General features: G+C 43.0%; 1 protein-coding gene and 1 non-coding gene across 5 annotated transcripts in view; both read right to left on the bottom strand.

Moving 5' to 3' along the window:
• Nucleotides 1–24,625, bottom strand: part of arhgef10 (Rho guanine nucleotide exchange factor (GEF) 10) — a 43,249-nt gene that overhangs the window by 2,812 nt on the left and 15,812 nt on the right. For 2 of the 4 annotated variants that reach the window (XM_069151925.1, XM_069151927.1), the window contains 14 exons: nucleotides 23,461–23,577; nucleotides 23,241–23,333; nucleotides 22,500–22,670; nucleotides 21,791–21,936; nucleotides 21,063–21,247; nucleotides 17,016–17,131; nucleotides 15,504–15,631; nucleotides 14,304–14,407; nucleotides 13,857–13,978; nucleotides 12,590–12,676; nucleotides 11,284–11,510; nucleotides 10,643–10,800; nucleotides 7,491–7,633; nucleotides 5,564–5,738 (listed from right to left, as the gene is read on the bottom strand). In XM_069151925.1, coding sequence (XP_069008026.1) covers nucleotides 5,564–5,738; nucleotides 7,491–7,633; nucleotides 10,643–10,800; nucleotides 11,284–11,510; nucleotides 12,590–12,676; nucleotides 13,857–13,978; nucleotides 14,304–14,407; nucleotides 15,504–15,631; nucleotides 17,016–17,131; nucleotides 21,063–21,247; nucleotides 21,791–21,936; nucleotides 22,500–22,670; nucleotides 23,241–23,333; nucleotides 23,461–23,577 — 1,972 coding nt within the window. The remainder of the gene's footprint in view (nucleotides 1–5,563; nucleotides 5,739–7,490; nucleotides 7,634–10,642; nucleotides 10,801–11,283; nucleotides 11,511–12,589; nucleotides 12,677–13,856; nucleotides 13,979–14,303; nucleotides 14,408–15,503; nucleotides 15,632–17,015; nucleotides 17,132–21,062; nucleotides 21,248–21,790; nucleotides 21,937–22,499; nucleotides 22,671–23,240; nucleotides 23,334–23,460; nucleotides 23,578–24,625) is intronic. The other 2 variants (XM_069151926.1, XM_069151928.1) reach the window with 1 other exon arrangement.
• On the bottom strand, nucleotides 13,044–13,117 carry trnai-aau (transfer RNA isoleucine (anticodon AAU)). The gene has a single exon. It is a non-coding gene; the product is annotated as a tRNA-Ile (tRNA).

The raw sequence follows: 24,625 nt of genomic DNA, 5'->3' as shown, positions 1-24,625 counted from the left end.
ATCTCAGACCCTCCCCACACGGGAGCTTCGTCAGGAATTAGCGGTGCAACAAATGGTATCTAGTCAGACATTTTTATGCTATTTTTTTTAGGATTGTAATAAGAAGTCTTTGCCGTCCTGCTATGTGGGAGGCGAGACTGTCATGAGTCATTACTGCTGTAACAGCTCGACTTGAATTTCCTCCCTCCAAGTAATCCTCTTGGGCTTTAGGAAAAATTACTGCCAGTCTATCTACCTGACCCCCCTCACTAGAGCTGACCTCTTGCACAGGGCACAGGCATGCAGTACTGCCATACTTCCAGGAGTGCTGCCAGATAGGCAGGCCGGTGCAGTCGGAGGCCCTGCGTCTTGCCCACATGTGCTTCTAATGAGGGCCCAGAGTGAGCAGAAACACCCAGACTGCCGGTCGGGGGCCTTGCTCAACTTCCTCCTTTCATAATATTTGGAGTTCCCCACCCAGAGGGTGAACTAAAATAAACCCGAGTGAGCGTCAACACGGCCGGTCTCTGGCGCTGATCCTGCACCGGAGCATCTCTTTGATCTGCACTTAGTCCCGACAACCAACCGAGCACTAGCGAGGAGTAAATCTCTCAATATCACAAAAATACACTACAACAGACATTCAGTCCAGAAATAACTCAGATCAGCACATTGGGGGTAATTGTGGCGTCCATCGTCGTGGCTGTCAGCTGGACCCGTGTCTTTAATCCCAAACCAAAGGACTGGACAAATTGATATTTTAACCTGATGCTGGCGCTAAATGAAAAGTCAGAGGATCAGCATCATGAATTGAATAAATCCAGAGGGGAACAATGATGTCTGTACTACATTTCACGGCAATCCATTCAACAGATATTTTCTTCTGGGCGGAAGCGCTGGTCTGAGTTATATATTATGTATTTCAGATGGTAGCAGTGGGCCTCATACCTTTCAGTTACCTCACTGATCATCAGAAATCATTTCCTCATTTCAATGTCAGTTTGCCACCAGATGAAGATGAGTTTTAACGGGAGCCGTTACCGAGTCCTCTCCCGTCTGCCCGGTCCTCACAGGAGGGGATGTTTATTCTCTAATAAGTGTGCTAACCACGCGGGGAGGTGTGCAACAATGGTGGCGCACAAACAAAGAAGAAGTGAAGGTGTTATTTACTGCCCCCCTGATGTTTGTCTCCCATCAGGCCGTGCATGGCTGCCTATTCAGGTCACAGAGCAGCAGACAAAGGCAGACTCGACCCTCCGCGGCCGCCACCATCCTGAGATCATCACTGTACGGTCTGCTTTGACTGCGGACGTCCATCTTCTCAAGTGTTTATTAGGAACTTTTTTTTTTTAAAAATCAATATTTTTGAGGCGTCAACTTTACCCCACAGAGGTTTAATACAATAAATCCATAGTACAGGATAAGCAGGAGATAAATGTTCATTTCAGAGGAAAATGTCCAGATTAAACTTGACTGGAAATGTCGACAGAAAGAAGTCGGCTTGAATCAATATGGAAATTATTACGCAATCAACAACCAACAGCTTTATATTACTCTCGACTTCTTAAATAAACACCAGCTCTGACGAACGGTGAAAATCACTGCTATTACGGCGCATTAGTTGGACATGAGCTTAGTGCTCAGAGGAGGAAGTCCTGTCTGCAGAGAAGGGAGTTCCCATTAACGCTTCAACATGCATGAACATGAGAAGGAGGACTCCACCAGCTGATATTATTACTGTCTCAGTAAATGAACAGTGATGGAGCACAGAGCTGCAGATGAAAGACCCATCGCTCTTTGCCTGCAACACATTGATTGCCGGCACCCCCTCCTGTCCAAACAGTTCGGCTGGCAGTTCCAATTACACCCGAGCTTGTGCAGAAACAGCACATTTTTTGGTCTCGTTGTGTTTTTGCAGCAGCGGTGATAAACGCTGCAGAGGAACACTCTGGAAACACACGGACGACGACGCATGACAAAAAGAGAGGCAGCCGGGCGGACTTCACGCGGCCGCTTCATTAAAATATTCACATCACAACTCCACGAGCTCGTTAATGTTTCAGACAGAATAGTAAACGTTTGATTTCCGTGCTGACTGACAGTCCGGGGGCCCGATACTTTCATCGGAGGAAGCGAGCTCTTGTTGGCGAGGCCCAGAGGATGAAAGCTTTCATGTGTGGCGGTTCGTCCCAGAATCAGCTTCCTCTGCGGTTGCATGGATTCTATTAGCTAATATGGGTAGCGAGGTCCCAAAGCAGACTACTATTATCATTCACATCTGTCCGACAGAGGACTTCCACTTGTAACTGTAAACACTGCACATCAGTGAGCTTCTCTCAGCATGAGAGAATGTGCAGAATCCAAGCAGTTGGTCATCTTTTACATTCTTACTCACAATTAGGGATTTCCTTAAGGAAACTTGCATTTGTAAATTTACTGCTGTCAGTTTCCATAAAACTGTTTTCTCTGCAGCTGGAAGCATGACGGTGCAGAAACACAGTCCAGCATTGTTCCACGCTGAATAAGTTGTCGCCATGGATACGAAACGTTGCCCGAGGAGGCTTCTTTATTTGTTTTTTTTAGCCTTCACAGCACCAGACTCTTATCTTCATATCTGCTCCAGCAGCTAAATGACATTTTAAACATTCACACAAAAGCTCACGACATTAAATCTGATGATTCTGCTAATTAATGAAGCGGCAGAAAGGCCTGATGGAAAAAAAGCTGCCGTGATGTCGCAGATTTAACAACGTCCACGCAGCCGTTTTGTCATATTGCAGCTAAATACTTCTGATGCTTTTCTGAATGTTATTACTACCTCGTGGCAACAATAGAAACATCCATCTGAAGACTAAATGTGCACACGGTCAGACAGAGCTGCAGCTAATGACTGCTGCTAATGATGCTGAAGATGAAACCACACGGAGCAAAATCAGGCAAGTCGTTAACTGCAGACCACAACACATACAGATTAAACCGCAGCTGTCATCACACAACAAATCAAAACCTTGTTTAAGCATCAAAATAATGTAAAATCCAGTTTCAAGAGGAAGGAAAAGAGTCGAGTGTCAAAGAACATTTATATAAAACCTCAGCGCTACATTACAAAGACTGTTTGTAGAAAGTACAATGCCAAACCACGGCTGTCTGCATCACTCAGCATGAAGGAAGAGGAGAAAGCTGAAAGCAGCTCTGATTGGACTGCTTAAATCCGTACTCCATACCAACAGAAGCAACCCCCCCTCCCCCACCTACACACACACAACAACAACAACAACCACAAGCATCCTTTTAGGCTGCGTGTTTTTGGGTCATGCTGATATAATGCAGCAGATTACAAGATCCAAAGCAGCAGGTCACTTCAGCAGTCGTTGGATTTGACCGTAACATCCTCAGCAACGCTGCTCAGCTTAAACATAGACGTCAGGACACGGCTGTGATTACACAACCAACTGTGACATATTCAATACAATATTATTTACTGTAATGACAACAATTGCCATAGTAACAAAACTGTCCTCGGTGCTAAAGGACACATGCATGAAGTCAAAGCTGTGTGATGCAAGCTCGACAGTTTTGGGCACATAAGAAGTTGGACTTCTGTATTTTTCTTTTAAGCCCCTAAAGCAAATATTTGCTCTCGACAATAAAAGCCATCTGGATTGAAAGTGCCTGAGTCGTGGCTCATTTGTCTTGCCTCTGGCAGCGCACTGCAGACATCACGACCTGTTAATAGCAGGTTTACATCTGCAGGGCTTTACACAATCAGGAGACCAAAGGTGAGCTATTATACTGGTATAATGCAAGTGAAGTCATTTCCTCTTCAAAGCAGCGACAAATCACTGTTCTCATCAGAATTACTGCACTCACTGGTAAAGCTGTGTTCATTATTACACTGCTGAAGGAAAAATCCACCATCAGATACTCTTAGATTGGTGATTATGTTCAATGTGTTTTGTTCAATGCATTTAATGTTATGTTTATCCAAATTCAAAAGCTTTGTTCACTCAACCCTGATATTTTCTGGGTGCAGCTACTTATAGTTTATATCATTACAGTTCATATTTTGTGCCAGAATAAAATGGTTTAATTTAGATAAGTTGTAAGTGAAGAAAGTGTTATTTCTACTTTTTAAGAGATTGATTTTTTTTTTGTTCATATAACTGAGATCCAAAACTATCTGAAGATGCTTCCAACGGTTGTTAAAATTCTATCATACGCTGAACAACCCGACCTCAACCAGCAACTCAGCTACAAACATGTACTTTATGTCAATGTGATTTAATTAAATTTTTTTTTTTTTTTTTTTTTCATATTTATTGTTCATTATTAAATGAATGATCCATGGATCCATCTATTTTAGAGTATTTAGATTTAAGCTGAATTTTCCTTTTAGAAAACTCCTTCTGCACATAAAGCTGCCTTAAAAATCGACTTGACGAGGTCAGAAGGTTTTTTTTACTCAACACGATGAAAAGAGACAAAATGAGAGGTTCCTGGTTCAGAGTTTAGACTAAGGAGCTTTTAAAAAAAAGGACAAGAGCGTGACAAACCTGCCATAACAAAAGCTGTGTGGATGAGCACCTACACCGATGTCAGCTAATAACAGACCGGCAGCGAGTGAGGCAGCACTTTGAAAATGTGAGGTAATGGGACCCGTGTCACAGACCATCAGTGCAGAGCTGCATTTGAATAAGTATATTTGACTATATGGTCACAAGATCAGATATCAAAAAGAGAAAGCAGCTCTGCTTTACTGTTCTTTGTCAGAGAGGTCGACACTCTAAGTGGTTCAGTCTCTGCACAGATCGCATTACTGAGCGACACCGAAGGGCAGAAGACGGAAACGAAGAGGAAGAGGTTGGTGAAGATGGCAAGCCTGTGGACTCTCCGTGACTTAATATTAAAACACAAAGCTGTGGACAGAGAAAGGGCATCCACAGGGCGACAGAAGCTCTGCATACTAAATAGCTCCGAATACCAAAATGTTGTAAGTTAATGTGAAGAAAAAAAACATTAAATTGTACAAAAAGATTGTTTTGAATCATCGACGTGCCAGAAAAGTGTCGCTGCTGCAGTTTAAATAGGCAGATGCAGGAATGCCAACGTTGACTCCTGCAGCCAAAGACAGTAAGAAATGCTGGAACTTCAGACAGTCGCACCACCTGCAAGCAATCAGTGCTACACTTCTTCTGTTTTAATATTTTAAACTTTGGAAGTCGTCTGAAAGGGTCTCATCCAGATTTTATATATCAAAAATGTGAAAATAAAATGTTGGGGATGAAATGCAGAGGCTAAACAGTTAAAGGGAGAGGTTGAGAAATATAAACTGACCTACTGACCTACTGACCTCAACTCTAACCTTCTGATAGTCGATCCTGGACATGTGACCTTTCCTCCAAATACCAAATACAGACTCACTGACATTGTGCTTAGTTCCAAGATATCTAGAAATAATAGAATAATAATGTATTCATAATAATTTTGTAGTAACTTGCATCATTTTCAAACTTCCTTTATTTATACACTGGATTTAAGAAAAGTCTGATATTTCATCAGTCTAAAAATGAAAATAATGTCTTACCAGGCAGTATATTGTGGACAGGTGTAGCGATGTTTATGTCCTGCAGGTGCTCCAAGGTCTCGGTGTGGAAGAGGCGCAGCGTGGAACCAGAGCTGAAGGCGATCCAGATGCCCACCCCGGCCACCACCATGTGGGACACCACCATGCCCTCCTCCTGGTGGGCGTCCAGCTGCCTCTGGGCGAGGGAATACATACTAATTAAACTACCAATACATTTAAATTCAATTAAAACAAATTAAAACTGAGGGGGATATCAACTGATGAAGGGATTATATCTTTGCATTGTATATATCAAGTGGAAATCATAACTTTAATACTTTTCAATGCTAATTAGACCAAAAAAAAAAAATAATTATGGGAGAACGAACATGAGACCTCGACAGAACCTTTATGATTTAAACAATGCATTAATCTGTATCTACATAACTGTGTGATTAGATGTGTAATTTAAATATAGCAGCTTCTTTACCTTAAACTTACATCTTTGCAACTGGTTAGAATTTTTTTTTTGCAAAATTTGAACACTGAGCACAAAATATTAGTTTAATTATTCAGTGTTAAAACCAGGTTGAACTTGTTACTGTGTGCAGAGCACGTGTTCGATGTTCACATGATGGCTGTGTGCGACTACAAACTAGAGAGAAACACCACTCAACCCACAGAAAGTCTGTCTCGGTCTGTTTAGACTGCAGCAGCTGAAGCATCGTTAGTGGTTGCTATGTCTGGGATCACTAATTATGCTTTATGACCAAAATTAAAACTCACAATAGAAAACATAATGCATGATACATTTTTTTTTTGTCCAAATGCATGAAAGATGTTTCTTAAGGTGTGATATGAGAATATTTGAGAACATAGTGTGCAGCCCACATGGTGGATTTGGTAGCTAAATGTCAAATTAAATAAAAAAAATTAATAAAATGTCCTTTCATTCATTATTTTGGAAAATAATAGTTTTAAATATTTGGAAAGCATGATTTTAAATTCTAGATGGTTGGAGACCAACAAACTAAACTCTTTCCATCACCATGAATTCCCTTATTTCCACACACATGTAGGTGGAGTTATATTTGGCCGGGGAGAGTCCGTTCTCAACGGTTTCAGCGCAGAGTTCTGATCAAATGTGATGACGAAGGAGCAAGAAATGTAAACGAGAAAGTCTCCTGAATTTTGACCATCGTATTTTATCCACCATGTACCTATTAAAATATTGAGTTTCTCCTGTATCCAGCTGACCTCTCAGCCTTCCTCACTGTCTGACTTGAAGTCGCCACTCCAGACTAACTAAGTCCTTAGTGAGGAAAAGACAGCGAGACGAGCAGGTGGTCCGACATAATGAGCTTAATGGGGCTAAAGAGATTATGAGTGAGTGTATGTCTGAGGAACGTTACTATTCCTGGACGCGGGTCAGGTGCTCCCATTCCCTCAACCAGCCCAGAACACGCACACATGGAAAACCATCCATATTCCAGGATATGGAAAGAGAGACACTGGGAAAAGGAAATAATCTTAATCTGCTTGTTTAACTTTTAGTGGCTGCGTTTATCCTGGCTGATACCTTCTTGTGAAATCTTCCTGACCCCGGCAGCCGTCACCAGGAGGTCTAATTACACATGTCCAGTTCTCACTCTACTGTTTTATCTCCAGATTCCACTGTAATGATGTGCCACTGCCCATTTTTGTCAACTATTAAAAGGTAATCCAACTGTTTACTGAACCATACATACTCTGGATGCCGTCTTTCTTACTCATGTGAACATCCTTATTATTTACTTATAAATAAAAGTGTTCACAAACTCTCTCCTTATTAGTTTTCTGCATATGGCAGATAAATACGAGGATGATTATGATTTTTACTGCAGCTGGTTTGCTGGTTCCCTGTTTTTGATCCATAGATGTTATGTGATAGTAGCCTTAGTTTCCATACCTCTACACTGTGTGTGTGGGTGCTGATGATGAAGACTTGTCCACCCGATGAGACCCAGAGGTGTTCCTCCACAGCCAGCATGGCCTTCACAGGGAGGACTCCCAGCTTCAGTAACTTGGGCTTGTCACAGTTCCACAAACCGTCTGCGAGAACAAACACCAAACTGGAAGTTCAGGACTCGATTCCAAAGGACTTATGATGTAATGCACTTCACAAAAAAACCTCTGAACAAAGTGCAGTTTATGCTGCATGCAAACACAATAAGCATGAACAAGAAGAAACGTCATGAAGCTACAACAAAGCTGTCACCAGCTTAATTGGTATTGTTGCATTTTCCTTTGCAAAATAAATTTAAAACCATGTTTAATTTAATGGGACATAAACAATACAGTAACAGTCAATCTGTCTTCATAAATGTCCTTCATGAAGGTCATCTGCATTTATAACTCTGCTAATGGTGGACGAGTGGCCATTGATGGTTTCCACAGCCTTCACTATGAATATAGATGTGCTGTGAAGCATTAGTCAGAGCTGAGCTGTATCCCACTCGCACCTCCTACACACTCTGTTCTGCATGTGCCCGGGCACCTACAGCGCCCGCTCTGCTGCAGTCAAACACCCCCCCGCAGTATCCTCACCAATACCAACACGTCACACTTCTGCAATAATTATCGGTTAGTTGTAAAGAGTGGTGAGAAGGTGTCGGTGTGTCGGAAAGAAAAAGTTAGATAAATGAGGTATTTTGCAGCAATAAAGCCATTACATAAGAATAGATCAAGAGTTAAGTCGAGTTTGATATAAATAACAGGAATTAACCTGATATAACACTTAAATTCAGAAGTTGAACACAAAGTAGATTTCAACCAGGTACCACATTCCCTTTGCTAATCTACGCCAGGAAGTGAATGAGGCCTCTGCAAAAATGTTTGTTTAATGGAAGGCACAAAGGGAGAGGTGTACTTTCAGAAGTACAGTAATGACGGAGGAAGGAAGAGTAATCTCCCACTGAAGGAGCGAGGTGGGATTAGCATTCCAGCTCACCGCCTGTATATTATTGTAATAATCACGCTGTGTAGGTGAATGTTCAAGAAAAAAAAAGGAAAAGGAAAAAGGAAAGAAGCGTTAGAGGAAAAAAGAAAAAGAGAAAAAAGACAGGATGCCAACTTGCAGGCTTATGTAAGTCCTCTCGGCTGAACTGCGTCTGCCCACATCTTTCACATCTTAAACTGCAGCATTGCTTCATGTCAATGTCAGCTGCAACAAAGTGTAGAAATGTTTGTACGCGTGCAAACCCCCAAACAATAACCGGAAAATGAAAATGTCTTATTCTGACATCACTACAACAGACAACAAATGATGTACGTTACTCTCAACAGTAAAAAGTAAATCCTCCATGACGGCTGAACAGAGAACAGAGTCAACGTTGTGCCCGGCCGACCGGCTCGTCTGCCCTTTACCGAATCACTGCCTCCCTCTCAGTCACAGACCAAACAGCCAGCATGGCAGAACTCGGCCGACCGTCCCGCTTCAGAAACACCACATCGACGGCAGAGTATCATTTTCATGCCGCTTCAGTAACTCAGCGCTGTGACGCCATTAAAGCCACATCCTCCTCTGTTCAGTTGTTTCAGATATCGTGTCGCTGTTCACTTCCAGGCTCCTCTTTGATCAGCAGTATAACATCAGACAATATGAGCTTCTCATAGTTCTGCTGTTCTCTGGAAAGTAAGCCGTAGGTCTGCTTTCAATGCTAATGGAGTACAGGCAGAGCCACAGAGCCACATTACAACACGGTGCAGGGAACCGTGTTTCTACCAATGCAAAGAGAGACGACTCGTGGTTTTAGAATCGAGCTTCATGTTTCAGAGACGGAGACCGAACTGTTGATGGGTGGAAATCACGCATATCAAACTCCGAGTGTCTCAGGCCTTCTGGGAATTCATTTGACCCAGCGGTGATGATGAATGATAACAAGCAGCGTCTTAAACTGTTGGAACATTCAGTCACACCGCATCGTCCGGGAGCTAACGGGAGGACGGTGACGGGGAGAAGAAGTGTCATGTGCATCCAACGAGGTGTAATGAGTCATCAAAAGAAGAAAAAAATCCTGAATAATTTCCCACTTTGCGTTTCTTCCAGGTGGACTGAAGCTTCAGAGGGAGGAGTGAGAACGATGGAGGTCGTATGTTTCTGTCCTCAGACCATCATCCATATTCTTTCTGCCTCCATCTCGGTTTCTCGCACAAACAAACCAAACAGAGCAACAGAGCAGGAGCTGAAATCTAATTTGAGTTATATGTGGGGAGGAATGACCACGTCTCAACTGAGATTAATAAAACATGTCTCGCAGGACAGTGAGAGCCATATCTATATTAGACAGCCGAGAAACACGAGGATTCTGTTTCCTCATCTTCTAAAATATGTACTTATCGTTGTCTCGCATCATGTGAGAGAAACGGCAACAGAGCGAGCCTCAGACACCGTCTGTTTGCACCGCTACGAACGCCAATAAGAGACGCAACAAAACCGACAATGTGAGAAACTGTGGGAAGAGTTCAGGCGAGAGCGAAGCGTCTGTGCACGTCAGGGAGGGAAGACGGTAAATAGGTCACCGCTGACAGACCGGCTTCTCCCGGGCAACCGAGCAAACGCAAACAGAACCTCGACACCCAGCGGAGGAGACCCGCGACCCTCCCAGCTACAAACGGAGGCTCCGACCTGCACGCCGACGGCCAACCGTTGGGTTTCGTGTTGCTAAACGCGTCGCTGTGTAAAATTAGCACCAAAATCTTTCATTTTTCTTCTTATAGTTGGAAAAACACAATCGGGTATGTTACCGTGTGACGCGTCGGTCCATCTAACAACAGACAGACACTCTTATTCACACACGTCGTCTATGATGGTTAAAGTCACAAAAGAGCTGGTGCAAACTCCATATTTCAGTAAACGCTGGCAGTCTACACAATTTAAAACCAGATCTAATTACCTCCACCGATGCATCTCTGTTCTGCACAATGACGGTGATTCAACCTCATAACCGCCCTAATTAACGCTATTTAAAAGTATCAACAAACATTACCAAGACTGAATTCTAAGAATAAAACAGGAGAGACACAGATGGAGACGCAGCCGTCGCCTCCTGAGACACGCACCTAGTGACCTGGAGTAGACGGCCACGGAGCCGCTGACCAGGCCGGCGTACAGGCAGCGCGTCCTGTAGACCAGGCTGGTGACCGTCGACTTGTCTGGCATGAAGAAATGCTGCAGACGGACTTTCTTGGACCGCTGGCTGCTCTTATACACAATGATGCTGAACAGGAAAAGAGATCAAATTAATCCAGAGCAAATCTATTTAAATCTGCACACATTAATAAACATGTTGGTGGTAGATATGGTTTAAACAGATTACTTCAGTGATTAGTTTGTGGGATTTTGTATTTTTTTTTTTTTTAATCATACCAGCAAGCATCACTTACAAGCATATAGAATATATCGTTATAACCATGTCACAATTCAATGAAACGTACTCTGCAGGTAAAACCTAATGAGTGATGGTTGAATTATCACCAGGAAATAAACATTTTCGAGATACATATTTTTTGTGATGAATATATCAAGTTTATTGTCTATGCTCACTTTTCCTGAAGCTGCTTTGTCTAAATAAACTTTTTTCAAGATTTTCTATTCATGGATGTATAATTATGATTACAATTATAAAACTGATACTTACTAAAAAATAAACTAAGTACATGTTAGTGTGTGTATATGTGATCTTCTGGGTTTCTTTCTGTACCTGCCCTCCTCCATTCCCAGACAGACACTCGGGGTATCGCTGGCCTTTGCCTGGGGAACATGGTTGTTCTCGGTGACCTTCTCGCCGTTCTCCTGGAGCTGCTCGGTTGGGACGTAGGCCATGCAGAGGATACGAGACTCCACATTGAAACACTCAGTCACCTTCGGGCTGGAGTTCTGCATGGCCACTATGGCTATCTGGCCCATCTGGTTGGTGCAGCTGGCAACCTGAAAAAAGAAAAAGAAACCGAGATTATTTCAGGTTTTGTTTTAACATGTAATGTTAATAAGTCAAAATGAACCCTGTTTCTATTGGGATACATCAATCCGGACTTATCAGATCTGATCTCTGACCTCGGATCTGTTCAGGTCGCATTCAGAGGAGGCCTGAACAGATCAGAGCTCAACGCTTCCTCAGTGTGTTTCCACCTGTACTTCTGAGTCGCATATGTCTGGACTGAAACAGCCAAATGGAAACAGCCTCGGCTCATCCTGCAAAGAGATACTCACCAAGGAAAGCAGAGCATATACAAAAGAAAGAAACAATACCGAACAAATACAGCTGAAGTCTCCAGATGGTATTCATAAGAAAACACTTTCCACAGATCAGAGTTTGATTACATAAATGATGTGCACTTACAATCATGTCTCCATAAGCCAACTTCCGTCTTATCTCCTAAAACATTCAGCTGTGATAGAAAACTAAAATCTAACTATCTAAAACTCTCTTCTTTCACATCTGTCAGCAACAGTTTATAAGTGACCTCACCGTGAACATAACCAGTGAGAGTGATGTTTATATCTTTAACAGACCCAAAGTTTTCCCTCTCCGTCAGAAACGCAACATTAGCTGTGATCACGGTTAACGTTATAACAGTCGTTGTTTATTTTAAGGAAATCATCTCAAGTGCTGAAGGAATAACTTTACAACCTGGACTGTCTTTCTGAACATTTTATAAATAAACCGTAAAAACATACAATCTGCTCTGCTAATGCATGATTGTGAAAAATATCTCTGCCAACACTACGAGTCAGAGAAAAATGGTTGAGCTAAAATAGTGCTAGTGCTGAAAATAAGAAGACCTACAAATGCTTTGCTGAAGCCACTCAAACACGCTTAACTAAATCTTCTACTACAAGACTCAGATTTCAGAGCCGAGCCCCATGAATGCCTTCCTATAAAACTCCAATTTCAGTCCTGGCTGTGGCGGGGAGCCACTCTAAACCCCGGCATGAAGTCTCATCATTTAAATGTCAGCTAACACATGACGTCTTTTTTTCTGGGGCATGAAGGAAAAGTGTCTCACCCAGACACATCCGTGGCCCACGACGGGAGTGTCCGCGGTGCTCTCGGTGTTGATGAGGGGCTCTGGATTGTGAACAGCACATTCCACCTGCCACCGAACAGGAAAAGAGACGAGACAGAAACGGGTCAGACGGGTGCATGCATAAAGTCACCAGAATTTATCATGTAAATAAAAGAGACGTTTCTCGTGTCAGACTGTGTTAAGTGTCAAGATTAAAAAAACAAAAACGTTAACGTCTCTAAGAGGATGAGCGCTCCCGCCTAAAAGTCCTCACATGCTTCAGTGATTTCTTAGGAAACTTGGCATTTTTTTTCCTTGCAGGTTACAAGAGCTGAAGATGAGTGACAGTGTGAGTTCTGGTGGGCAGTGAAGCAGAAACTTCACGAACCATTCGCAGCACAAGTCAAACACAGGATCACTCAGAAGAAACCACGTTCAGAAATCCTAAAGGAGATGGCCAGTACGGGGACCGAACCCGCGACCTTGGCGTTATTAGCACCACGCTCTAACCAACTGAGCTAACCGGCCTCACGAGTGCTACGCCATCACTCAGCTGATCGTTCAACCTCATACATGCAGGGGATGTAATCTGACTCCATTCCACAAATCAGTGTGCTGTAAAGGGATTAGTCATGAATAGCAGTGACAAGTTTGCAACAGCTGTTTTTCCACCGCACAAAAAGGTAAAGAAGTTTATCTAAACCACTAACGACGCTCCAGCAGGACAAACACACTTCCTCTAACTTCACAATAAACAGATCGCACCAATTTGGCATTTGAAAGCTTTTAGTGTGAAGCAGCGACAGCAGGAACTCGGTTACGTCAGCAGGAGCTCCACGGAGCTGAAGATGATGAGTAAACCGTAAAATACAGACGTCTGCAGCGTCGGGTTCATTTTCAGCACTGATGTGTAGAAGAGCTGTTTAAGGGTGACCGTGTCAATTCTGGTGGACAGTAAATTAGAAACAGCTCACTGCCACATTTTCAGCCGAGAGCACAAATCAATCACTGTCCAACATCACTATGACGCCCAACGGACCCACCCACAAATCAAAGCACCATTTTTTGACCCATTTTTTTGTGAAGTTAACTTTTGGTCTGTCTGGTGCCGTGTGTTTGAACTTAATGTGGAATAAAAGGTTTAAAAAAAAAAAAAAAAGAAAAAGGATTTACAAGTCAAGTTGATTGGTGACGAGTCGGTCTCTAAAAACTCATTGGCTGAAAGCAGCGTTCAAACCGATGACCTTGTATTGTCCTGCAGTCTCACCTTGAACTCCTGCAGTTTGGACATTACCACGGGCATTTGTCGAAGCAAGAGAGGGTGTTTCTGCTTTTTCATCTGATTTCCATCGTCCTCTGCAAAGAACCAACCCTGCAGGTTGTCCTCCTCTGATACAAAATACACACAAATAGCACTCTTCAATAATGTACAGCATGCAAGTGATCTGTTTTGGGAATGAAAGGCTCCACGGGTCACATTAGGAAACTCTAATAATTCATGTATTCATAATTATAACTAATGAACTCTGGTGCAGCTTTCATGTTCTCATTGGATTTGATCAGCTACTGGCCAACAATGTTGAACAGCAGTGAACTGGTGAATAATATACACTGGAGAACAGAAACATATATCGATTAACCTAAAAAGTCAAATGCATGCAAACAAAATGGAAAAACAATAAGTGAACCAGAAACAGGTGGAAGTGTACCGTACCGAGAGCCAGCTTAGCCATCTGCAAATTACTGATCCATGACTGCTTGATGGCGGGGCTGAGTGTGTTGAACACGGCACTGAAGTACGTGGGTTTACCCATCCTGCTGACAGAGAACAACAACAAAACAGTTTAAGATTCCCATCCTGGCTACTTTTATGTTGATCGCAAATATATAATCTACGCATTTCTTAATTATTCATTCAGACAGACAGTAAACTACTGTGTGCTATCTGCTGCACCAGATCACAATACATTAAAGACAAAATGGTTCAAAACACCAGATTGCACTGAAGGATGTGTCACCAATGTGGGATTAAACATTTACATTTCTCTCAGCAGTCATGCTAACATCTGAATATTCCCGCATACTGACCAAACCATTGACTTGCATCCTTTACACTTAAATACCCACAATCACAAAGTGAAAAGAGCTCTCTGGGTTGAATTGCAGTCCTGCGGGCGTTCGAGTCTGCCTATTCAATAGTAACTCAGGAGATAGACGTGACGGAAATGCAATGGAAGTCAATACCAATTATCGCTTCTACGAGCAGCTCATGTAGACGTTGTGTGTTTATGGGCTGTGTGTGTGCAGAGGACTGAAACGCATCCTTCCAGTCACTGGCTGATGGTGAGAAGTGTTGGGTTTTTTGTTTTTGCGATTGAGGGATCAGGGAAGGAATGAGAGAAGCACAGCTGTGTTTCCAAACATACCCGCCGGATAATCTCAGCCGCTAAATGCCATGAGGATGAGAGATGGAGTCAGGAAGTGAAAGAGAGAGAAGCAGAAGACAGTTAAGGAAAACAGAAAAAGTGAAAACAAGGTGCTCCCTCGGGGGACCATGTGCAGACTATAATAGTGTAAATGTGTGACGTGAACATTCGTGTCCAGCAGCAGCTGAACAGACTTGAAGCACGTTTTGTTCCTTGTGATTAGTGCGTCAGATTAGAACTGGACCAACTTGTTTATCCAAAAAAAAAAAAATCAAAATGTGCTCTAATACTTTCTCTCAAAGCCAAAAGCATGCAGGGAGGCTGGGAGACGGAGAGAAAGCAGGGTAAAAGGGGATAAAGCCAAACCCAGGATAACCAGGACACGTTGGGGGGTAAGGACTGAGACGGCAGGCTGCTGTCAGTATGAAAAAACAACTGAACATAAAGAGGTGAGTTTATGTGCGTGTAAAAAAACAACAACAACAGACTTGTCTTGTTTTCCAGGCAGCTGGAGTTGGATCCGACACCGGTCAGCTGCCCTGATCTCCTCCTCCTTCTTCAGGATCAGCCTCTGGAGTCCGGACACCCAGTCCTGGGCCACCGTGGGGTTCACATTCTGTACGTTGGAGGAAGAGACCCACGATATTAAAGGGGGACAAGAAATGAGAACGACAATGGGACGAGGACGGGAACACACGTAGTTCAGAGCATTTTCTCCATGAATAAATCAGAACTGGATATATTTAGAGTCATTGGCAGGATGTTAGTTTGGTAAAAATGAGGACCATTTCCAAGAGGATCTGCTGCTTATACCGTCAACGAGAGACACAAAAACAGAAAAAGATGTCCCTGCAAGGCAATCGAACACAACAGTCTTGTAAACTATAAAACCAAATCAATTTCTCCTTTTGGTTGACACATGTTCAGGGAGGACTTTATTTCTTTGGCTTGTGCTGCTGTTGTATTAGTCTGGATTATATTGGACCGTTCTTAGTTTCTCGTATATATTTGCTCCTCGGTGTATGTAGACAGTTATTAAACATTTTGTTCGATAACATGTTAATAATCAACAAAAACACAAATTAACACAACGAGTCCAGTCGTGAGTTCAAGTCGAATTTCCTTCTTAACTGACAGAAGATCCGTTTTGATGGAAAACACGTTATGTACTCTGGATCTGCACAAACAGTGCAAGATTGAGGAAACAGGAAGTCTGGCCTTAAAGTGTCATTACTAACCCACCAATGACATCTTGACCTTTCAATACATAATACGTATATACTATACATAGAATACATTTATACTTAGAATACTGTCAGCACTGTTTAGAAAGCAAAATCTTGTGTTGAGGAATTCTTGGCGGTGTACAGTTCACTCATATCCGTCTTGCCTTTTTCTTTCCTTTCCCTTTGCCTCTGCATCAATCTCCATCCCGTCCTCCATCTCTCAGACACATGTCTCTCAGAGCTTCTGTTGCTCTGCCGCCCACTCTGCTTCTGACAGAACCGACCAGCACAGCACAAACACGGCCTCACGCACACTCACCCTGCACTCTGCAAACTAAAACTTCTCCCCTGTGTGTGTGTGTGTGTGTGTGTGTGTGTGTACATATGATATGACAGGCTCGAACGGTGCAAATCAAGACTTGAAGAGACTCCTACTGCCCACGCTGGTACATTCCACAGCTAAAAGCTCCTCCGGCTACAGAGCAGGTCGGTCCTTCTGAATATCTGAGGGGAAACGTTTAAAGAGTTCAGGTAGCCTGGAGGAACTTATATCTGTGTCAACTGTTGGCAGGCTTCCAACATTATCAATAGACAATAGAATTGATCCAAAAGATCATATATTCAGTCACGCACTCGTTTTTTTTATGCCGATACCCTTGCAGACTTAATTAACTAATATTTTCCTGGGGTAAATATGAATGTAGATTAAACTTCTCTCAAGGGAAAGTGAAGACTAGTAATGCAGGGTGTGTGTTAGGTGCACTCATACAGTACCTGGTAGTTTCCTTTGAGGCTGCTGATCATGCTGGAGATCTGGTTGACCAGGCTGAGATCATGAATTAGGTTCTGCAGGTCTTGGTACAGCTGACCGGGTCCCATGTACAGTTTGTCTACACAGAAACACATTTTTAGTTTGTTTAGTTTTAGTAATTCACAGCTTTTAAACTCCAAATGAATTGAATGACAGTGAAACTATGTTTTAACAAATACAGTGGATTTTGAACTTTCCACAAACACAAAAACTTGAATTGATGAACATTATGGTGAATTGTGGCCCAATAACCAACTCACAGATAGACAGCAGTGACTACAATCCCAAATAAAAAGCACAGTCCTCATGTTACCCAGAAAAACAAGACCAAAGAACAACCGACAGACAGGAAAAGAGCTAAAAGCTGAAGTCTCAGCTGTCACCAGTCTCCTGGCAGACTATCGGACACAATCACCCGTGAAGGAGGCCAGTCTGATGAGAGAAGCAGTTAAAAGTGGGACGAACAAAGACAAAGATCAATAAAGGGCAATCAGTTAGTTTCCCACAGCGAGCGGTGACAGCTCTGCAAACTTGCCATTGATTCTCATCAATGTGCTCACTTGTCCACAAGGACACCATTATCCAATGTTAGCTTTCAGAGGCCACACACACCTCACCCTGTTTGTTTTGGTACGTTAGCCTATATCATGCTGCCCGTTTGTCCCTACTCTACGTCTACTGCCATAAGTATGGCGCGAGGTATTTCCCTCTCGTCCTCAAGATATCGAATTGAAATGATCCTGTGGGATATGACGAGTTCCTGCGTTGTAGTTCGGCATCAAAAGAAAGCAACAGCCTGTGAAGCAGTTTGTTGTGGACGCACAAAAGGTCTGACAGGCCTCCAGTCTCCCTCTCGCACACAGTCGTGAAGACAATCATGCAGAATGGCGCTACAGAGCACAGGGAGACCTTCAGTTGGCGAACCGACAAATGATTGAGGTCATTTGTTTTAATGGCTCACTTAACAAGAACAGAACTTCCTCAAATTAAAATGTGGCGCCGGGCATCGTGGTGCACGAATCCTCGTCTCTCCGTTGACCGTTGAGAGCGTTTATCAGTGAACAAGGAGTTAAATTGCATCGAGAATCTTTGGCACCAGAACGCCTTCAGCTCCATTTGCTGCTGCCATTCTTCCTTCTCCTTTCTTTCCTCCTCCTCCTTTCTTTCCTCCTCCTCCTCCTCCTCCTCATCTTGTTCTACAATAGTCCCCGAGTCTGACCGGTGCTCTGATTCCATGGCAACTCAGTCCCGTCCCATACTGAAGGTCCCGCTGGCTGGGCATTCAGGGGAAACCTCACCGCTGTTTGTACATCACCAAATGTCACATTTGTAGGTGGTGTCTCAGAGAATTACTCGAAAATGTCTCCTTCTGAGTTTGTTTGCTCACGGAGAACTTCTTTGTCGTCTTTACACATACATGAGCACCACTGCAGGACCTCCTCTATATGGGTCTCGGGTGTCATTGATGTTTTCATGGTCAATGACCCCCTATTGTGTTGTATTTGTGCCACTGAATCAAATAAAAGTCCCCCCCACAATACATTCATTATGTTCATTCCCTTAAAACATTAATCAGCCCGAATGACAAATTAACTGCTGAAGTGCGTTTCTCACTTTTGTTTCCACGTTTCTGCTCATCTGAAGTAACTTCCTTCTCTAAGGGAGCTGTACGCAATTTCACTCTAACAGCTGACACACAGAAATGCTGAATAAACCTCCATGCTTGACATATTAAGAGCAAACGCTGCTACAACACTTCATCTGACTGAAAATGCTGTTTTACAATATCGCTGTTCATGGTTTGAGTTCAAAACAGTGTATGTTCAATCTAAATTCTTTTTGTTAGTGACACGGTATATTTCCTGCTCCCTTCTTCTTAAATAAATATGCATAAAAAGGAAGCTGTAAGCCATCATACAAATCTATAAAAAAGGTTTTATACCATCTTTTTCTTCACATTATCTACATTTATTACAAATGACAAGTCCCAAGGACGAGTATAATACTATTATCACTGAAGTAACCATTCCCACAGAGTAGACTGGCACTCTGTCAACCATTTTAACTTGGGTCCAACTTCCTGAATGGCTCTTTGTGAGGGTGCCAAGAGTTTTCTAACAAAAACAGGCCAGGGAGCATCTTCAGAGGCAAGTCGGTCATCCCAGCAATTACACACTTCCTAAAAACAAACAATATATCTACAAATGACATACCGGCTGTGAGAGTGGCAGGAAAACGTAACTCTAAATGACCAGTTTGCATCGTGGTCCAATCGCTGAGCACCATAGAGAAGAGACGAACTAAGCAGAGAGATGACATCATACTGTGGAGAGTCTTTTCATTGCTCACTAGCAGGCTGATCACTAAAGCTGCTTTTGGCTGAACATGGAGGACTGAAAAAAACCAATCCTTTCCATTTGTTAAGACTTCCTGGACAATACACACATTTTTAACACAAACACACACAAGTTGCTCTGGAAATAACTACATCAGAGCAAGGAACTGAACGTCAGTACATTATCAGTGACTAATACAGCAATTCAGTCCTGTCAAAGTAATTATTTTTTTTTTCTTTCTTTTTTTTGAGGCAACACACATCATTTCAACTCAACTTCCACTACATCTAATTGAATTAGCTGCTGTTTGGAAGAACTAAGCAAGACATTGACACCTATATGGTCTTCAGGCATAAACACTTGTATCATCACAGCAGGTTAAGATGAGGCCGTGAACCTGTCCGTCAGCTGCAGCCCGAAGAAAAGCCTGCAGTCAGACCAGATGTTACTCAGGTCTGTCAATGAACACTCAACCAATGGCTGCAGATGGAGGTAAAGAAGAAGAGGGGATGAAAAGCTCATCAAGGAAAGAAGCAAATACTTTAGAGGAGTGGAAGATGGGAAAGTATGGGAGCTGACCGTTGCCTGTTTTATAGAGAGAAAAAGATGACAGCGACAGCTTAAGTCTGAATATTACGCAACAGTGTTACAGGCAGCATTTGAGAATGAGAGAGTGAGTGAGCTATGGAGCGCTGTGTAATGTAGTGGTAGTAATTCCCACCCACGACCACTGGCAGCACAGAGAGAGAGAGAGAGAGAGAGAGAGAGAGAGAGAGAGAGAGGGAGAGGGAGCGAGAGAGAGAGAGAGAGAGAGAGAGAGAGGGAGAGAGAGAGAGAGAGCGAGAGAGAGGGAGAGGGAGAGAGAGAGAGGGAGAGCGAGAGAGAGAGAGAGAGAGAGACTCTGACCTATACTTGAATACTTCTAACATTTGACAGAGCAGCGATAATAGAGAATCAAAGCTCTTACCAGCTAAGCAATACAGCAGACTGTCATTATCTACACACACACACACACACACACACACACACACACACACACACACCAATCCGAGAACAAAAACTGCTGCGTGTGACCACAAAATCATACACTGTCCTTGTGCCTTGTTTGTGTAATCTGGTCTTTTAAAGCCGAGCAGCTGTCTGACAGGAGAACTCAGTGGAAAGACTGAAATCACTGGACTCGGCTGCCAGCGCACGAAGGGAAAAACACACTCAGTGGCTGGATGGTGTTTGCAGCACTGACACGTTTCATTCATTAGATATTTGTATTTATCAAGTAGGAAAGACATAGTTTTGATTTTTTTTTTTTTTATTGTATTTTCAAATGGTGGAAAGTTGCAAATCAGTCTAATAAAATGACTCTCGTTACGGCCGTTTTTGCAACGTTGCAAACATGATTAATATTCATAGCCCTCGAGAGAGCTTTACTTTAAAAGCACTTGACAGTCTCCAAACTCCAGATTTTATAGAGAGCAGTTCAGGTAGAAGAAACGTCACTCTTCACGAATCAGTCACGAAACACGAGCAGCTAACTGACCAGCGGCTGTTGGCTTCTGTCTCAGTCACAGGATCAATCCTGAAGAACCGCTGATGTCAAATCAACTCGGCACACGACAACGCTTACATTTTCAACCCGAGCTCTTAGTTAAAAGAAAGACAAACTGAGTTTCTTACTTGGTTTAGCGTTGATCACCACCTTCTCCCCTGAATGAGGGGCCGAGTAGCGGCTGCTGTCGGCCATGTCCTCGCTGGATCCGAACTCCAGCACCTCCACGAAGCTCAAAGGCACGCTCCACTTCAGGAGGAACTTCTGGTCCAGAGGAGCATTTCCGCTGCCGCTGCCGCTGCCATCCTGACATCTGGACAGAGCAAACACAGGAGGACGAAGGTGATGTGACAAAGTGGCTCTGGAAGCATATGGATGCTGCTGTCATGTTCAAAAGGGAAGAAGAGGTGAAGGTCGCTCATCTAGGACAACACATTCTTGTGCAGATTATCTTCGAGGCCGTGTGTGGAGACCAACATGACACAATTACAGGACGGAAGCTGATGAATGAGGTCCTGCATCACTGTTCGTTGAATAGTAAACCACAGTAAGTACATATGGTCCAAATCCAGAGACTCACTGCGGTCAAAAGTCGCCACAAGGACACCGGTTCCATTCAGTGTTTACAAAGACTTCAGACTTTCATCTTACTTTAGTTCCCTTTAAGATAGATTTTCACCTCAAAGTAGGAAAATAATTTACACCAACGAGATCCAAACAAACGGATACACCCGACAATTAGTTTCTGAAATTGTAAAATCCTGGAGAGATTTCAGGATACGGCACCAAAAGGCAAGAAAAAAAAGTGCAAATTGAAGGAAGGATCCAGAAAAGCTGTGGTTGCGCTCACTGTTACCTGATATTGGGCGTCGCACACATGAGCACATCGTTGAGTAGAAAGAGGCGTCGCTCCTTGGTTTTGATGATTTCACCGCGCTCGTTGTAGACCGTCTCCACCATGTCGTCTGAGCGGATCAGGTAGCGGCTCCCGTTACTCAGAAGCTAAGCGATATAAGTCAGAGTTACACGACTTGAACGTTTGGAAATGTGAACAAAGTTTTTGTTTATCGCCATCAATACCCATCAATACCCTGCTCAGAAACTGAAAACCATCAACAGAGTCAGAGCAATTAAAGGCCACGAGAAACAAAAGTTATTTGCCCCATGTAGAGTACCCTGTAGACACACTTCTGTATAGATGGCCGAGTGGGTGGCTGCAGATATACAAATAATTATACCTCGGTGAAGGCTGAGGTTGTGCACATTGAGCCATGCGCTAAAAATATGGTATTCAGTCAGGAGAATAGTTGTTTGTGAATTGTGCCCGACGGCCGCCCACACTGGGACACAGAGAAATGCCACCGCATATGCTGACAGAATTAAATATCAGCAGAGAGTTCGCACACTGACTGAGCAATGAGCACATCATCAACTTTAACAGCACTTCTTAACCAGCATGTACAAAAAAATGCAACCTAAAAACTGGACAAATCGAGAACAGAGTTTTATATTCAAACTGTAAATACAGTACGAACGGCAACGGCAACCAGGAGCGACAGACGGACCTTGTTGAGGTAACGTTCGTTCATGGCCTTTGCGATGTGACGGATCTCGCAGCGCTGGTCGGCCTCCCTCTTCTTTTCGTTGAGCTTCTCAGCCAGAGTCTCCAGTTCGGTCAGCGCCATCTGCAGCGGCAGCCGGTCCGCATGGCCCACCGGTGTGTTCTTCAGCATGTCCTGATCATGACGTCACAATTCAGACATCAGTCAGTCATTTGTTGATTATTCAATCTCCTGATGTTTTCAACAAGTATTAGGATAAATTTAAAAAAAAAAAAACAGCACCAGTATAACTCACTAAATCTGCATAATTCTGTCTAACAGCATTTAATGGCAGCAGGCACTCTGCTGCTCATCCGCTCTTTATCTATACATCAAACATCCTCATGACTGATGAGATTTTAGGCTCAGATTACAATTTCCGGTGTGAAGTATAAAGCTCTTTTGATTGGCATTAACAGTCATTATACTGTGGTCATGTATGCACATGTATACGCACGCACATTTTGTCTGAGACTTTCTGCAAGAGACCGAGAGAAAGTAAACATGACCAGGCAAAGGAAAGCAGGATTAAAAGAGATGAGGAAACCATGTCCCTTCAGATTCTTTCCCTCGCCTCCCCTGCTGGTGAATTTGAAAAACAAAGTGCCCTCATTTATGTGTATGGCACTCCCTCTGCTGGTGAATTTATATACAAACGCATATTGCATTTCACTGTAAAGGAGGTAAAATGAGAGTTCATGATACCTGAAGGAGCAAAATGAACTGTGGGAATCTCTGGATAGGTTTCATCATCAGGCCATACAGAGTCATTCGATCACCGCTGGTCTCCTGCCGATGCTGCAGATGTGAAGATGTGAAGATGGGTTACTGCGCTGAGGAGATGCAGCGGTCTAAACACTTTATGTGGCTGTACTGTAGTCTCAGTGTTAGGTTGACATCTTGCATTAGTGTGTTTGTCTCAAACCTTGAGGAATTCCAGGAAGCCGGGTTTGGAGGCACACGTCTTCCTCACCACCGCCATCGCCGTGCTGAAGTTGTTCACATACTCACTGTAGGCGTCCAGCACCATGGACTTTGAAAACTGTAGAGAAACACGCGTTTCAACTCATTACCTACTTGCAGGAAATTACTGTAATGCATCAAATGATTGGTAAAAATTTGCCACAAGAAAAATAATCTATTATGTAATTGAAATCAAATATAATCAAATATTTAGTGATATTAAATACATTTAACTGCTTTAAAACTTTCTTGTCACATTTAATATCATCGTTACAACACACCAACTAATTTATACATATACCGACCTCCAAATTTAATATTGCACATTTCTTAAGTCAGGTTTTGTTTCCATGACGACCTACTGCACACTACCCGTGATGTAAATAGAAAATGTATTTTTCCTCGGCCTCCATGTTCTCATGTCTTCTTCCTGCCCGGTTCGGTGTGTCTTATCGGAGACTCCCTACATGGAGCTCCATTTATAAGACTGACTGATAAATGAACATGTGGCCAGTCACCATGAACAATCTACTACTGCTATACTAGTGTAATGTTCATAGTGAATGCAGATTAGTTCTTTTGATTTTTAAAGATGGAAACCACTTCTTCACTCCAGAGAAGGCTTTGCGGGGCGTTTGAAATAGATTTCTCACGAGTCCTCTTCACATGGAGGCCGGAGCGAGCTCAGTCATCACAGGTGGAGTACTGGTACTGTTATCACTGGTCTCCGAGTCAGACCAGTTATGTTTATCACTGTTCATGTTTTTCAGTGTATCTGTTGAAAAATGCCTTTTTTTTTTTTAAATTTAGTGAATCGATACTGACTTGAAAAAAAGACTCCAGCTGACCGAGTGTCGGATTATTCTTTAATATTGATCAAGTTTTTTTTTTGTATTATCTTGTACAGCTGGGTGGCTGAGGAGAGTGAATCCAGCTGCCATCTTCTCTAAGTCTGAATGAGTGAGTGGCATTGTGGGAGGTGAGGTATTGTGTTTTGAACATCCTTGTCCAATAGTTGCTAAGCAGCCAAAGACAAGAGGATGAGTACATGCTGTGAGAGGACAGTAAGCAGGTCTTTCTATCTGAATGAGCGCAAGTGTCATTGACATGAACTAAGATAAAAAGAA

Source organism: Embiotoca jacksoni, unplaced genomic scaffold (genome assembly GCF_022577435.1).
Source record: "Embiotoca jacksoni isolate LCO1_2020_lvr unplaced genomic scaffold, fEmbJac1.0.p SCAF_18, whole genome shotgun sequence".
Lineage (NCBI taxonomy): Eukaryota > Metazoa > Chordata > Actinopteri > Embiotocidae > Embiotoca > Embiotoca jacksoni.
The sequence above is the reverse complement of the archived record's forward strand: the minus strand, read 5'-3'. Positions and strand labels throughout refer to the sequence as shown.